The following is a 17,355-nucleotide window of genomic DNA, read 5'->3' on the forward strand; positions in this document are numbered from 1 at the left end:
CCAGGACTACACAAAGAAAACAAAACAAACTGACAAAAAATGATATTTACTCACTCATTCTTTCTTTCATTCACTTAAGCAGAGGGATGCAAAACTGGCTCAGCAGTCAACAGTGCTTGCTGCACTTGCACAGGACTCGAGCTCAGTCCTTAGCATCCAAAAAGGGTAGCTCAGAATCACCTGCAACCTCAGCTTTAGAATGTATGATGCCCTGCTCTGGCCTCTGTGGGCACTACATTCATATTGGCAAATGCCCACCCTCCACCACATACAGAAATGATTAGTAAAAAATTAAAAATTAAATATCAAAAAAATTAAATATCTTTAATAAGATAAAAAGAATTTGAGGAAGACACCCAACATTGAACAATGACCTCAATACTCATGCTAACAAATGTCCACATTCATAAAAGAACATGTTCACACACACACACACACACACACACACACACACACACACATGCACGCGTGCGCACACATACACACACACACATTTACAAACACACATACACAAGCACAAAATGAAGCTAAATTCTCACAAAGTCTCTTACTGGAACATCTTAAGGATAACTTCTTTTCATCGATATGGGAAGATCTCCAAATAAATGCAGTCAATTTATTTGAATAAAAGAAATATCAACTCCATGATGTTTCTTAGGTGATATTCCATGAAATAGAAGAATACTTACAATAACTGGAGTAATTCAGAGAATTGAAGAATTTTCCTATGCCACAACTCAGGTTCCTTAGCAAGAATCTCACATGCTTGTGTGCTGATGTACAAGACCTTGTTCTCCACATCCTAAAAAAATCACATGTCCAGTGGGAAATCAAAGAGTGGGACTGCTGGGAACAGGATGGTCTCAGAGTGGATTGTTGAGCTAAGATGTGTGGTGATTTGAATAAAAATGTTCTCCTTAGGCTCACATATTTTAAAATGTAGTCCCCAGTTGGTGGTGCTGTTGAGTGATGTTAGGGGAGGGGCAGCCATGCTGAAAGAAGCGTATCACTCAAGTGGTCTTTCAGGATCCACATTCTTCCTTAGCTTCCAGTTTTCTCTCCTGCTTCATGCTTGCAGTTGAAGCTGTGCTCTCTCACCTTACTTCTGCTGACATTCCATTCTGCCATGATGAACTTTCATCCCATTGAAACCATAAGCCCCAATAAACTCTATATAGGTTGCTTCTCACAATGTTCTCTTTATAGACGCAACAGAAAAGTAACATATACAGACTGAGACCCTCACGTGTCCATTAGAGATCATGAGCATGATGGCAAATGCCTACAGTCCCAACACTCAGGAGACTGGGGCAGGAAGATCAAGTTCCAGGCAAGCCTGGGCTATATAGAAAAGCCTACATCCAGATACAAAATACAAGTCAATATGGATATGTAAGAGGAAGCATTCACATAGCGCTGTCTATGAAACCCTTGGGACTCCCTCAGGGAAAGAGCAGGCACCTTACCTCCTTGACAAACTTCTCAGTCTCTACAGGAAGAACATGAACTCCAGGTTTCTCCATTTGAAACATTATTTCAATGTCATTCATACTTAATGTTTCTCCTAGACAACACAATAAATTATGAAAACTCATTAATCAAAACATCACTTTTAAAACATTTATTTAATATTATATTTTGTGTGTATGGGTGTAGCTGGTCTTTGGCTACTGTGTGGGTTCTTTCTTCTTCCACAATTTCCCCACCATTTTAACCCCCTAACACTAGCTATGAGAGGGGGAAATGTAAAAGAAAAATAGGGTGACTTTATTGTTAGACAACTTCCTGCTGATTTAGAGGTGCTGAGTTCCTTGGAGACAGTTTGATCTTTACCATCAGGATATCTAATTTCTTGTAGCTCTATTGCCTTTGCACACCACTGTGACCAACAGCAAGTAATAATTAACCCTGTCTGCCAGAGCACTGGTATTTATATACCCTATGAAAAGTCCTCAGACTCCCATATGTCAAACAAATGCAGAAACTGTCTGCAGCTTGTAAATTACTCTCCTACTAGAGGAGGGAACTCATACTGAGCTGCCATGGACACTTTGAACACCTGGAATTTTAATGAAAACATAGTGCCATTGTACTTCTCTGTTTTTCAAAGAAATCAAAAATTTTACTACATATGGGTGTTTTCCTACATGTATGTCTGTGCACCACATATGTGCAGTAACCATGGAGGCCTGAGGAGGATCTCAGGTCCTCTGGAACTGGAGTTATGAACAATTATAAACTGCCATGTGGTTATTGGGTACTGAACCCAGGTCTTCTTTCTCTTGACCATCAAGCCATCTATACAGCCCCACCAACAGCAATTTCTAAACTTCAACATTGCAGGACAGTAAAATAGAAAGAGACATTGTATTTACACAATGATGAAAATATTAAAATGCAGAAACTGAATCCCTTGATTCTTGCAAATAAACCACTGTTACTATAAGAATATAAACATTGTAGGGACAATAAAAATCTGAAGTTCATAACATACAGGGAGAGTGTCTGATGCAGCAATTAATGGTGTTCCTGATAGAACATCATGTATATTACACAGTGCAAGTGTTTTGGTGTTCAGAATCAAGGATCCAGCTCAGTGGGAGATGCACACATTGCAGGACAACTCTATTTGGCTTCACCCTTGATTTATATGTTGAGAAGTCTGTTGCCACAATTGGTCCAAGCTCCACATTCAATTCCACAACCCCCCATGAGGTCTAAACTCACAACAGAGGAGAGAGGAAGCTAGATGATGAGGCCAGCCTCCAGAATAAAGGACAAAATTTGTATAACATATATGTGAGCTCAATACTTAGATGATATAAAAATTCTACAACTTAGCAGCAAATAGTATAATTAGGAAAGTGTGTGTGTGTGTGTGTGTGTATGTGTGTGAAGACTGAAGACATGTTTAAGTGATTAAGAATGTGTATTGCATCTGGACAGCATGACACATGCCTCTGAAAGTTAAGAATCTGTGACTCAAGACCAGCCTGGTCTACAAACTGAGTTCGAGAATAAGCAAGACTGTTACACAGAGAATCCCTGTCTCAAATAAGCAAACTGATAGAAAAAAAGGGAGTGTGTATTGATTTTTCAGAAGACCCAAGTTCAAGCACTAAGGTTTGGTGACTCAAAACCACCTGTAACTCTAGGGAGTCCAACTAATCCTTCTCACCTCTGTAGGTACCTGCACACAAGACATTCACACAAATACGCATCCATAAATAAAATGTGTAAATTTTATAATTTTTTTATTTTATGTGTGTGTCACATGCATGTATGTGTGTGCACGACATATGCACCTGCTGCCTGAAGTGTCAAGAAGAGTGTGCTGAATCTTCTGAAGATGAAGGTACAGCAGTTGTAAGCTGACTGTGAGAGCTGCAACCCCACCCTGTGTTCTCTGCAAGAGTATCTAATGCTCATAAACACTCAGCCAACTCTCCAGCCCAGGAAATGAAATAAAATAATTCAATCTTGCCTGGTCATAGGTTCCTTTCTTCCAACATGCTGGAGGCAGAGAGAGAGGGAGGGAAGTCTCTGTAATTCAAGGAAACCTGATCTACATATAGACTTCCAGTTCAGTCAGGGCTAGATAGTGAGACCCTGTCTCAAAATAACTAAATACAGCTGGAGAAACAGGTCCACAGTTAAAAGCAATAACTTCTCTTCTCAGCACCCACATGGTGGCTCACAACTCTCTGTAACTACAGTTCCAGGGAGTCAAACACCCTCCTCTGCCTTATGTAGGCACTATATGCACATGGTTCACAGATATACATGCACACAAAGCATACTTACAAACAGATATGTAACAAATGAATCTCGAAAATATCAAAATAAATTAATAAAATTATATGGGAAAGAATGAAAAGGCATGTGACCAAGAAGATAGGAAATGGCCAACAGCACCATTTTTCTTTAGACAAACACAAATTAAAACAACATAGTTCTGGGCTGGTGAGATGGCTCAGTGGTTAAGAGCACTGACGGCTCTTCCGAAGGTCCTAAGTTCAAATCCCAGCAACCACATGATGGCTCACAACCATCGTAACAAGATCTGATGCCCTCTTCTGGTGTGTCTGAAGACAGCTACAGTGTACTTACATATAATAAATAAATATTTTAAAAAAAAAAAACAACACATAGTTCTGACTCATACATAGACACACTTCAAGGACATGGAGAAATAGAAACATTTCTGCCCTATTAGAGGAAATATAACAATACAAACCCTTTGGGAAAGTATGGCAGTGCCAAATATATACATGTAATTATCAAATGGCTCAGAAATTCCACTCCTACATTTATACACCCCCACAAAATGAAAATGCACATCAGAACAAAACCTTTCACAAATTTTTGCGGTAGTGCTGTTGGTAATATGAAAAGATTTTTAAAAAGGCAAATGTCCATTACTGGGTAAATTACTTGTGATATATTTATACAATGGAATAATATTCACCCATAAATAGTACTGAAGTGCTAAAACATGCTACAACATGGATGAACCTCAAAGCAAATTCCATAAAATAACCCTTCACAAAAGACAAAATTTATGCTATACATTTTATTTTTAATGTACAGAATATGACACCCCACAAGCACAGAAATATGCTGGAGGTTATCAGGAGTGATGCAGGGGAATCAAAAAATAAACCAAATGGAGTGTTTCCTTGGTCCTGACAAGTTCTGAAACTAGAGAGAAGTAGTAGATGCCTCAGTTTGTATACAGACTCAGCACCAGAGAATTGTGCACATTAACAGTGAACCTAATGTTACATGAATTTCACCTCAACTGTAACAGACACGAGAACTCTTCTTGCTCAGCTCTATCAGGTACTAACAAGTTTCAGAAGGGCATGTGGGAATAGAGAAGTAGCCCTAGTGATAGAGCTTTTGCCCAGCATGCACCAGGCCTTGGATAGGACCCAGGACTGTACAAACTAGACAAGGGTTGTACACATAGGGACCCAGAACTTTGGAAGGCAGAGAGAGGAAGATTTGAAATGCAAAGTTATTACTGACTACTTAGCACATTTAAAACAAACAAAAAACAAAAGGGGAGCCAGGTGCAGTGCACAAATCTGTAATGTAATCACTGGGAACTGAAGCAGGAGAATTGGTAGGACCAGGATGAGGTACATGAAGAGCCTGAGGCACACACAAGCCAAGGCTTAAAATGAAAAACAAAATCCCTACTTTTCACATCCTGACAGAGTAAGCAATGGAGATTTATAATCAACAAGATTTATAATCAACAAGACCGTACAGAACCCATACCCCTGGTATACAGGGGACAAATAAGGTTGCATGAGTTACTGCCTTGAAAATTGTGAGCGACCACCCTCTGTCTGTCTGCACAAATACACATAATGCAAAATGAAGCAAGGCCACATAAATTCTCTTAACTATGGTATAGATGTCCCACACCTACTGGGGTACAATCCTCTCCAATCCTCTCTCTCTCTCTCTCTCCTCTCTCTCTCTCTCTCTCTCTCTCTCTCTCTCTGGATTTGCATGCTGTGTTTCAGTCCACAATGTCTATTCCTCCTTAAAATGTTTATTTCAGTTGTAGTCTGGTGAATTCTTTTATTTCTGCACCAGGAGCTGGGCATTCCAAGAATAACACAACTTTGTGAGATATACCATCAATTTCACATCCTATTTGATCATGGCCCTAGAAATCCTGGATCTGAAGCAGCCTCTGAAGACTTTAGTTCCTCTCCTTAGTTTCTCTAAACCACTCCAAAAAGGTCAGCTGCAAACTTTTGTCAACACTCATACACATGGTTAAATCCAATGATGAATTACCAGTTGTCTTTTAACAGGCTTATCTATGTTAGGTATGAAGATCTACTCTCTTACATTCTATTGTTTGTGATACTGGGATGTGTGCTGTTGTTTGGTAGGTTGGTAGGTTGGATGACTATTTTTGAGGTGGGCTATCACTCAAGCCTGTGCAGGAACTCACTTCAATCTCACAAGTGACTAGATGAACCAGCCTGTCATTGAGCATGCAGTCAAGTTCAAGGAACTACTTTCTTCAGCCTTGGCAGTCCTGATGCTGCAGGTGTAAAGTATAAGTCTTGGCTTGTTTCCTTCCTTAGGGAACATTTTCTTCAGTGGCTTCCAGGACACTGAACTTTCCTGACCTCCCTCCACCCCTCAGGATGTTCCCTCATTGCATTTCTTGGGCTGATACCTAATCCACTTCCAAAAGAGGAGGTGTCACCACTTCTGGCATATTGACATCTGGGCTGACATCACCCCATGAAAAGACATTTACCAGAGGCCAGTGGTTCTGAATTAAAATCTTCATCTGTGTAACACCTCTATATCACCTACTAGTTGTGTAAAAACAATATCAGGTTTGCAGACTCCAAACCTGCATGTGCTCACATACTTGTGATCCCACCCTTCCAGTGGTGGGATACTGGGATCCTGAGTTAAAGTCAGCATGGACTCTACACTGAGCATTGTAAACTATATATAGCCCCCACAGACTGGAGAATAGAAGGAAAATCAAGAATTGAAGATTACCTTAGGAAACCTGGACCTGTGACTCCTAAAATGCCAGCACTTAGAAAGTGGAGGCAGATCTTTGCTCCTGTGACCAAGCACACAGGTCAGCCAAGTAGACAGGGAACACCAGAGTGAAAGATCACTCAGGACACAGCCCACCAGGGCTCCACCTGCACCTAGGAGCTGGGCAGCCCCACAGTCATCTGGGGGCCTATCATACCAGGGAGCATCTGACCTTCAGGGAGGCAATTGGAGGGAGTCCTGCCCTTGGAGGTGGGGCGTCACCATCTTTGCTCCTGTGACTGTGTTGAGGGGCAAACTGGTAGGCAGGAATCACCAGAGTGGAGGATTGCTTGGGATGCACCCTGCCAGGAATCCCCCTGCACCCAGAAGCTCAGCAGATCCACAGCCAGCCAGCTGGACATCTACCGTGCCAGGGGTCATCTGATCTGCAGGAAGGCAGTTAGAGGGAGGCCAGCACTTGGAGGTGAGACACCACCATCTTTGCTCCTGTGTGGAAGGGCAGACTAGTAGTCAGGGATCACCAGAGTAGAGGATCAATTGGGACATACCCACCAGAACTCCACCTGTACCCAGGAGCTCAGCAGCACCACAGAAATCTGTGCCAGGGGAAAGCAGGTCACCCAGGGTTGCTGAGATAGGCTTGCAGGCAAATAGAAGAGGCAAGCACCAGTCAGTGACAGCAGGACCAACTAACACCAAAGATAACTAGATGGCAAAGGCAAATGTAGGAACATTGCAAACAGAAATCAAGGCAATATGGCACCATCTGAAACAATTCTCCCACAACAGCGAGTCCTGGATACCCCAACACATCAAGAAAGCAAGATTTGAATTTAAAAATCACAGGTCATGATGCTGATGGAGGGCTTCATGGAGGGCTTTGAGAAGGACATAAATAAAACCCTTAAAGAAATACAGGAGAACATAAGTAAACAGGGAGAAGCCCTTGAATAATTAAAGGAAAACACAACAAAAGAGGTGCAGGAATTGAACAAAACCCTCCAGGATCTAAAAATGGAGGTAGAAACAATAATGAAATCAAAAAGGGAAAGAACTCCAGACATAGAAAACCTTGGAAAGGAGTTAGGAGTCATGGATCTAAGCATCAACAAGAGAATACAAGAAATAGAAGAGAGAATCTCAGATGCAGAAGATACCATAGAAAGCATTGATACAACGGCCAAAGAAAATGCAAAATGCAAAAAGCTTATAACCCAAAACATCCAGGAAATCCAGGAAAAATGAGAAGACCAAACCTAAGAATTATAGGTATAGAAGAAAGTGAAGATTTACAACTTAAAGGACCAGTAAATGTCTTCAACAAAATTTAGAAGAAAACTTCACTAACCTAAAAAAAGAGATGCCCATGAACATACAAGTAGCCTATAGAACTCCAAATAGATTTGACCAGAAAAGAATTCCTCCTGTCACATAATAATTAAAACACCAAATGTACTAAACAAGGAAAAATATTAAAAGCAGTAAGAGAAAAAGGTAAAGTAACATATAAAGGTAGAACTATCAGAATTACACCAGACTTCTCACCAGAGACTATAAAAGCCAAAAAAGCCTGGGCAGATGTCATACAGACCCTAAGAGAAAATAAATGCCAACCCAGACTGGTATATCCAGAAAATCTTTTAATTACCACAGATGGAGAAACCAAGGTATTTCATGACAAAAACAAATTTACACAGTATCTTTCCACAAATCCAGCCCTTCAAAGGATAATGAATGGAAAACACCAACAAAAGGAGGGAAACTAAACACTAGAAAAAGCAAGAAATTAATCTTTCAACAAACCCAAAAGAAGATAACCACACAAACATAAAAATTACACCAAAATTGGAGGAACCAACAATCACTATTCCTTATTATCTTTTAACATCAATGGACTGAATTTCCCAATAAAAAGATACAGACTAACAGACCGGACACATAAACAGGACTCAATATTTTGCTGCATACAGGAAACACACCACAGTGTCAAAGACAAACACTTCCTCAAAGTAAAAGGCTGGAAAACAGTTTTAAAAGCAAATGGTCCCAGGAAACAAGCTGGAGTAGCCATTCTAATATCCAATAAAATAGACTTTCAACCAAAAGTCATCAAAAAAAGACACAAACGGACACTTTATAGCCATCAAAGGAAAAAAATCTACTAGGAAGAACTCTCAATTTTGAGCATCTATGCTCCAAATATAAGGACTCCCTCATTCGTAAAGGAAATTTTACTAAAGATTAGAGCACACATTGTACCCCACACAATAATTGTGGGTGACTTAAACACCCCACTATCATCAATGGACTGATCAGGGAAACACAAACTAAACAGAGAGACAGTAAAACTAACAGAAGTTTTGGACCAAATGGATTTAATAGATATCTATAGAACATTTCATCCTAAATCAAAAGAATATACCTTCTTCTCAGAAACTCATGGTACTTTCTCCTAAACTGACCATTTAATGGGTCACAAAACAAACTTCAACATATATAAAAAGATCAAACTAATTCCATGCCTCCTATCAGATCACTATGGGGTAAAGGTAGTCTTCAATAACAACAAAAACAACAGAAAGCCCACATACACATGGAAGCTGAACAATTCTCTACTCAATGATACCTTGGTCAAGGAAGAAATGAGGAAAGAAATCAAAACCTTTTTAGAATTAAATGAAAATAAAGGCACAACATACCCAAATTTATGAGGCACAATGAAAGCAGTGCTAAGAGGAAAACTCATAGCTCTGAGTGCCTCCAAAAAAAGAAGCTGGAGGGGGCATATATTAGCAGGTTAATAGCACACCTGAAATCTTTAGAACAGAAAGAAGATATACACGCAAGAGAAGTAGAAGGCAGGAAATCATCAAACTCAGGGCTGAAATCAACCAAGTTGAAACAAAAAGAACTATTCAAAGAATCAACAAAACCAGGATCTGGTTCTTTGAGAAAATCAACAAGATAGATAAACCTTTAGCCAGACTAACCTGAAGGCACAGAGACAATATCCAAATTAACAAAATCAGAAATGAAAAGGGAGAAATAACAACAGAAACTGAGGAAATTCAAAAAAATTATAAGATCCTACTACAGAAGCCTATACTCAACACAACTGGAAAATCTGGCTGAAATGGACAATTTCCTAGATAACAATGAGCAAAGTTTAATCAGGATCAGACAGATAATATAAATGGTCCCATAACCCCTAAAGAAATAGAAGTGGTCATTGACAGTCTCTCAACCAAAAAAAATCACAGGACCAGATGGTTTTAGTGCAGAATTCTATCAGACCTTCAAAGAAGACCTAACACCAATACTCTTCAAATTATTCCACAAAATAGAAACAGAAGGAACACTACCCAACTCGTTCTATGAAGCCACAATTTCGCTGATACCAAAATTACACAAAGATCCAACAAAGAAAGAGAACGTTAGACCAATTTCCCTTATGAATATCAATGCAAAGTACTCAAGAAAATTCTTGCCAACTGAATCCAGGAACACATCAAAATGATCATTCACCATGATCAAGTAGGCTTCATCCCAGGGATGCAGAGATGGTTCAATATATGGAAATCCATCAATGCAATCCACTACATAAGCAAACTCAAAAAAAAACCCATGGTCATTTCATTAGATGCTGAAAAAGCATTTGACAAAATTCAGCATCATTTCATTTTAAAAGTCTTGGAAAGAACAGAAATTCAAGGCTCATACCTAAACATAATGAAAGCAACACACAGCAAACCAATAGCCAACATCAAACTAAATGGAGAGAAACTTGAAGCAATCCCACTAAAATCATGGATTAGACAAGGCTGCCCTCTCTCTCCATATTTATTCACTATAGTAATTGAAGTTCTAGCTAGAAAAATTAGACAACAAAGGGAGGTCAAAGGGATACAACTTAGAAAGAAAGAAGTCAAATTATCACGATTTTCAGATGATATGATAGTATACTTAAGCAACCCAAAAAACTCTACCAGAGAACTCCTACAGCTGATAAACAACTTGAACAAGTGACTGTATACAACATTAACTCAAGCAAATCAGTAGCCTTCCTATACTCAAAGGATAAACAGGCTGAGAAAGAAATTAGGGTAATGACACCCTTCACAATAGCCACAAACAATATAAAGTATTTTATATTTTGTGTGACTCTAACCAAACAAGTGAAAAATCTGTATGACAGGAATGTCAAGTCTGTGAAGAAAGAAATCTAAGAAGATCTCAGAAGATGGAAAAATCTCCCATGTGCATGGATTGGCAGGATTAATATAGTAAAAATGGCCATCTTGCCAAAAGCAATCTACAGATTCAGTGCAAGCCCCCATCAAAATTCCAAGTCAATTCTTCATAGAGTAAGAAAGAGCAATTCTCACATTCATCTGTAATAACAAAAAACCCAAGATAGCTAATACTATTCTCAACAGTAAAAACTTCTGGGGAAATCAGTATCCCTAACCTCAAGCAGTAAGACAGAGCAATAGTGTTAAAACTGCATGGTATTGGCACAGGGGACAGGCAAGTGGACCAATGAAATAGAATTGAAGACCCAGAAATGAATCCACACACCTATGGTCACTTGATCTTCAACAAAGGAGCTGAAAACATCCAGTGGAAAAAAGATAGCCTTTTCAACAAATGGTGCTGGCTCAACTGGATGACAGCATGCAGAAGAATGTGAATTCATCCATTCTTATTTCCTTGTACTAAGGTCAACTCCAAGTGGATCAAGGACCTCCACATAAAACCAGACACACTGAAACTAATAGAAAAGAAACTGGGGAAAACGATTGAGGACATAGGCACAGGGAAAAGTTCCTGAAGAGAACACCAATAGCTTATGCTCTAAGATCAAGAATTGACAAATGGGATCTCACAAAATTACAATGTTTCTGTAAGGCAAAGGACACCATCAAAAGGACAAAATGGTAACCAACAAATTGGGAAAAGATCTTCACCAACCCTACATGCGATAGAGGGCTAATATCCAATATATACAAAGAACTCAAGAAGTTAGACCCCAGGGAACCAAATAACCCTATTAAAAATGGGGTACAGACATAAAGAATTTTTGCTGGAAGAAATTGGGATGGCCGCGAAGCACCTTAAGAAATGCTCATCATCTCTCATGGAGGCACTTCCCCAATTGAAACTCCTTTCTCTGTGATAACTCCAGCCTGTGTCAAGTTGACACAAGAAACAGCAACAAATCACTTTGTTTCAACAGAGTGGATTTCAAGAAACATCAAATGGACTCTGTGGCACTGTTACTACTAACTTCCCTTGTGTAGGTCTACAATTAAGGAAAACAATGTGGCAGAAAGAATTATAAAATGTATGACTTGGAGAGAAAAGAAAGCACTAGGTAGCTCAATGGTATAGACAGGGCATATGATAAAAGGGAGAATATAATAAGGAGTTTAGTCCCTGGAGGGGGTGGCGGAGCTTGTATATACTGGGATGATATATATGATGCAAGGAAGGCAAGACTACAACCAGCTATGCATCCATCTTAGAAAAGAGATCACGAGGGGTTTTCTGTCACTTAAAAACAATAACAAACTAAAGCTATTTGAATATGATTCCAGGTGAACAGAGTTTATCTCAAGCTGGCAGACACTAGCTTTTCAACACATGTATGACGGAAGGGGAGAAGGTCATGGATTTTTCTACACAGCTTCAGAAAGCTATGGGGTCCAGGCAATGCATTGCTTGGGTCTGTCTGTGAAGAGCCTGAAAGAGAAGAAGGACCAGAGAGGCTATTTCATGAAGTTGTAAAAGCAAAGTCTTGGTTGCAGTGGAAACCCCAAGATGCTGGAGATGCTAAAGCTGTAAAATATATTATAAGAAGAGCTCCATACATAGAGTGTTACTGGCCCAAAAAGAGAAGCGTATCGTACACATTAGAAGAGGAAGATGGGTGCCATAAGATCCCTTTGGTACTAAAGCCTAGACTCCATTCTTAGAGCTACAGGACTTGCTGTTTAACACGCTTGCTTTTGACCTTGTGTTGGTCCAGCATTTTCTTATTATTGTGCCCTCTCCTCAACATTCTTCCTTCTTGAAATGGTAATGTATATTCTATGCCATTGAATGTTATTTTATATTTAATTTACTTTTGTTATTCAAAAAGTGTTATAGGTAAGAGATGGCCATAAGTTTCAGATGACAGATTTGACTTAGAAACAGTGTTGAAACTGTAACGTGCTAAGGGGAGTTTTAAGATTGAACTAAATGCAGCTTGCATTTTGATTGCCTTGAGCATTTGGGAGCAGGTATGGAATGTGACAGTTGGAATGAAAAATACCTTTTGTAAGCTCGGGTACTTGAACACTTGGTCTGCAGTTTGTAATGCTGTTGAAGCATGTTATGAAACATTTGAGAGATGTGGAAGAAGTATGTTGCTGGGGGAGGGCTTTGAGAACTCACTCGACTTCCTCTCTGTCTCTGCACTTCATGTTTGGGTGAAGATGTGATATACCAGCTTTTTCTCCAGCCTCATTCTGCCATGCCTCCAAATAATGATGGATGCTTGTCTTTCTGGAACTCTTATTCTAAGCCCAAATAAACTCTTCTTTCTGTAAACAAAAAAAAAAAAAAAGAAAAGAAAAAAAGAAAAAAGAAATGCTCATCATCATTAGCCATTAGGGAAATGCAGATCAAAACAACCCTGAGATTTCACCTCACACCAGTCAGAATGGCTAAGGTTAAAAACTCAGGAGACTGGGGCTGGAGAGATGGCTCAGAGGTTAAGCACACTGACTGCTCTTCCAGAGGTCCTGAGTTCAATTCCCAGCAACCACATGGTGGCTCACAACCATCTGTAATGGGATCCGATGCCCTCTTCTGGTGTATCTGAAGACAGCTACAAAGTACTCATATAAATAAAAACTCAGGAGACAGCAGGTGTTGATGAGGATGTGGAGAAAGAGGAACACTCCTTCACTGCTGGTGGGATTGTAAGATGGTACAACCACTCTGGGAATCAGTCTGGCGGTTCCTAAGAAAACTGGGCATGACACTTCCGGAGGACCCTGCTATACCTCTCCTGGGCATATACCCAGAGGTTTCCCCAGCATGCAATAAGGACACATGCTCCACTATGTTCATAGAAGCCTTACTTTCCAGAAGCTGGAAAGAACCCAGATATCCCTCAATGGAGGAATGGATACAGAAAATGTGGTATATATACACAATGGAGTACTACTCAGCAATTAAAAACAATGAATTCATGAATTTTTTAGGCAAATGGTTGGAACTGGAAAATATCATCCTAAGCGAGGTAACCCAATCACAAAAGAAAACACATTGAATGCAATCATTGATAAGTGGATATTAATTAGCCCTGAAGCTCTGAATACTGAAGATACAATTAGCATACCAAATGATTCCCGTGAAGAAGGAAGAAGAGGGTTCTAATTCTGGAAAGGCTTGATCCAGCATTGTAGGGAAGTACCAGGACAGAGAAAAGGGAGGGGGAAAGACAGGAGAATGGATGGAGAGAAGAGGACTTATGGAACATATTGGGAGAGGACTGGGAAAGGGAAGGCTTTTAGAATGTAAACGAAGAATATAGAAAATAAATAAATTTTAAAAAAGGAAAAAAAGAATGCAAATCGATCCATTCATATCTCCTTGTACTAAGCTCAAGTCCAAGTGGATCAAGGACCTCCACATAAAACCAGACACACTGAAACTAATAGAAAAGAAAGTAGGGAAGAGCCTTGAGCACATGGGCACAGGGGAAAATTTCCTGAACAGAACACCAATAGCTTATGCTCTAAGACCAAAAATTGACAAATGGGACCTCATAAAATTACAGTTTCTGTTAGGCAAAAGACACTGTCAATAGGACAAAATGGCAACCAACAAATTGGGAAATCTTCACCAACCTTACATCTGACAGAGGGCTAATATCCAAGATAAACAAAGAAATCAAGAAAATAGCTTCCAGAGAGCCAAATAACACTATTAAAAAATGGGGTACAGAGCTAAACAAAGAATTTTCACCTGAGGAACATCGAATGACTGAGAATCACCTAAAGAAATGTTCAACATCCTTAGTCATCAGGGAAATGCAAATCAAATAGCCCTGAGATTTCACCAGTCAGAATGACTAAGATCAAAAACTCAGAAGAAAACAGGTGCTGGCAAGGATGTGGAGAAAGAGGAGCACTCCTCCACTGATGGTGGGGTTGCAAGTTGGTACAACCACTCTGGAAATCAGTCTGGCAGTTCCTCGGAAAACTGGGCATGATACTGACCCCGCTATACCACTCCTGGGCATATACCCAGAGAATTCCACAGCATGTAATAAGGATACATGCTCCACTATGTTCATAACAGCCCTATTTATACCAGCCAGAAGCTGGAAAGAACCCAGATGTCCCTCAACAGAGGAATGAACACAGAAAATGTGGTATATTTACACTATGGAATACTACTCAGCTATTAAAAACAAAGAATTCATGAAATTCTTAGGCAAGTGGGTGGAACTGGAGAATGTCATCCTGAGTGAGGCGACCCAATCACAAAAGAACACACATGGTATGCACTCACTGATAAGCAGATATTAGCCTGGAAGCTTGGAATACCCAAGAAACAATTCACATATCAAATGATGCCCAAGAAGGAAAGAGAGGCTCTGGTCCTGGAAAAGTTCAATGCAGCAGTGTAGGGAAGCAGGAAGTGGTTGATTGGGGAACGGGGGAGGGAAGAGGGCTTATGGGACTTTCCAGGAGGGGGCATCCAGGAAAGGAGCTATCAACTGAAATGTAAATAAAAAGTATATGGAATTTAAAAAAAAGAAGGTGGAGGCAAATGTGTCACTGGGGATTTGAGGCTACCCTGGAATACCAAAGAGTCTCGGGACACACAGGCCACAGAGCTGAATCTTGCACAAGGTATCATTTTAAAAGATATTTCTCCTCAGACCTTCCCTCAACTCTTCCACACATCTTCCTGAGCTTTGTCTTATATTTGTTTGTGGGTCTCTAAGGAGGTAGGTGGCTGCAATCAGGAGGTTAAAATGAATAAATAAATATTAATTTGGATGAAAGAAGATTTTTTCAAGAAAATGAATCTTCACAGCTAATAAATTCAGGCCTCTCAAGAATCTGAGAAAATACCTGTTGTCTCTGTTCACAAGTCACATAAATTCCTTGTTCTGTCTGTGACACTGTTCCTCAATCTCCTCTCTAATGACAACTTCTCCCTAAAGCTCACAGCCACATTTTGTTTCAGGGAACACTTGAAGAGTCTGCATGACCATCTAGTGTCACAAATAGAAAGATCCTTTCATCTTATTTTTATTTTAACAAAATATATATTATTAGTTATGGGTCTTCCCTGTAGCTCTGGCTGATCCAAAACATGTCATGTAGATCAGGCAAGCCTCCCTCACACTTGCGGAGATCCACCTGCCTCTAACTCTTGAGTACTGGGTAACACCTTTTTAAACAAGCTCTCTACAGGCTTTAACTACCACAATAGATATAGAACACTTCTTTACAAATGAAAGTCGGTACATTCTGCTACCCATCTCCTCACCAGTTCCTAGTCCAACTCCAAGTCCTTACACGAGTCTTACAGGCCCCAGCATGTGTGTCCACCCTCTCTCCCCTTGCTCCCTCTGCTCCTGCTACACTCACTGATCTGGACACTGATATTCCAAGCTCAGGGCCTTAGTATCTGCTGTTTCTTTGATCACACATTCATATGGCATCTTTCCTCATCCACAGCAGCCCTACTCAGGCATCACTCTCAATAGTAAATCCTGCCCTGACCTTGCTCTCTACAACACATGCTCACACCTCACACTCTTATCTCCTCCCAGGTGCTATGTGTGTCAATATTGCACCCACTGGCATGTGACTTTTCCTTTATTTCTATATAATATGTTTCCCCATGTTCTAGAAGGGAGAAGAATTCAGTCTGCTTCATGCTCAGGTATAGCAGCTCCTGTGAGATAACTATATGAAGGACATGCACGAACCTGATAGATCTCTATTCAGTTGTGAAAGACTGAATAAAGAAAGACTGAATGAAAGAACTGTATATGCTCACCAGATCTGCTGTAACAGACTGGTCTGACTGTGAGATGTTCCAGGCTGATGCTAAGATTTTAACAAATGTAGCATGAGCTCTAGTAGTGCACAGTTCTCCTGAGTGTTCACCAGAGGCATCTGGTTGCCTTCCTAGCCATGCAGAGAAGTCCCTAAATCCAAATACTGGCCCATACAGCTCTGTGTTTGCCTTGTAAACCCAGGCAGGAAAGGAAAAGGGATGTCTGTCATGTCCCCATCTACTCCTCACTCACCTTTCTGAAACAAGAGCACAAAAGTTTGTCGCCATAATTTTGATTGTAGATCCTGAAGACCTAGTGACCTGGCATCAGAACAGCAGGACAGAAGACAGAAAGACAGGAGCCACAGGGTGGGAGGTAACACCATTTTAGCTCAGTGATACCAACAAGTGCTTGATGAAGGTGTCTTTCAGGGACACAGGTGACCACACCCCTGCTGGGTGCCATAGCTTGAGCATACCCTGCAGCAAAACCATTACTGACATGTATTTATTTTGTTCTTACAACAAAACAAAAGGTACTCTTCTGTCTTTTAGACAATCATATCCAACACTCATATTTTATTTTAAGTTATTTGTATCACAAACACTGTCTCCACTTCCAGTCTCCACATCACAGAGTCCCTCCCCATGCTTCCTTCCTTATCCTCTGAAAGTGTTATCACTTATAATCCACCTACCTTGACTCATCAAGCCTCTGCAAATTTTGGT

General features: G+C 40.2%; 1 protein-coding gene across 1 annotated transcript; it reads right to left on the minus strand.

The window, feature by feature from the left end:
• Positions 1-685: 685 nt before the first annotated feature.
• LOC127680369 (palmitoyl-protein thioesterase 1-like) lies at positions 686-17,012 on the minus strand. Its single transcript, XM_052175843.1, has 3 exons — positions 16,880-17,012; positions 1,467-1,564; positions 686-802 (listed from the first exon to the last, which is right to left on the minus strand). The coding sequence occupies exons 1-3, from the start codon at positions 17,010-17,012 to the stop codon at positions 686-688; spliced, it is 348 nt and encodes a 115-aa protein (XP_052031803.1).
• Positions 17,013-17,355: the final 343 nt, after the last annotated feature.

Source organism: Apodemus sylvaticus, chromosome 3, assembly GCF_947179515.1.
Source record: "Apodemus sylvaticus chromosome 3, mApoSyl1.1, whole genome shotgun sequence".
Taxonomy (NCBI): domain Eukaryota; kingdom Metazoa; phylum Chordata; class Mammalia; order Rodentia; family Muridae; genus Apodemus; species Apodemus sylvaticus.

Excerpts from the sequence above, each read along its gene's own strand:
- LOC127680369 (XM_052175843.1), bottom strand. The coding sequence starts at position 17,012 with ATGGTGTTACCTCCCACCCTGTGGCTCCTGTCTTTCTGTCTTCTGTCC. Across the intron at positions 1,565-16,879 it reads TGTGCTCTTGTTTCAGAAAG|GAGAAACATTAAGTATGAAT; the intron begins GTGAGTGAGGAG and ends TGTGTTGTCTAG. Across the intron at positions 803-1,466 it reads CTGAGAAGTTTGTCAAGGAG|GATGTGGAGAACAAGGTCTT; the intron begins GTAAGGTGCCTG and ends TGATTTTTTTAG.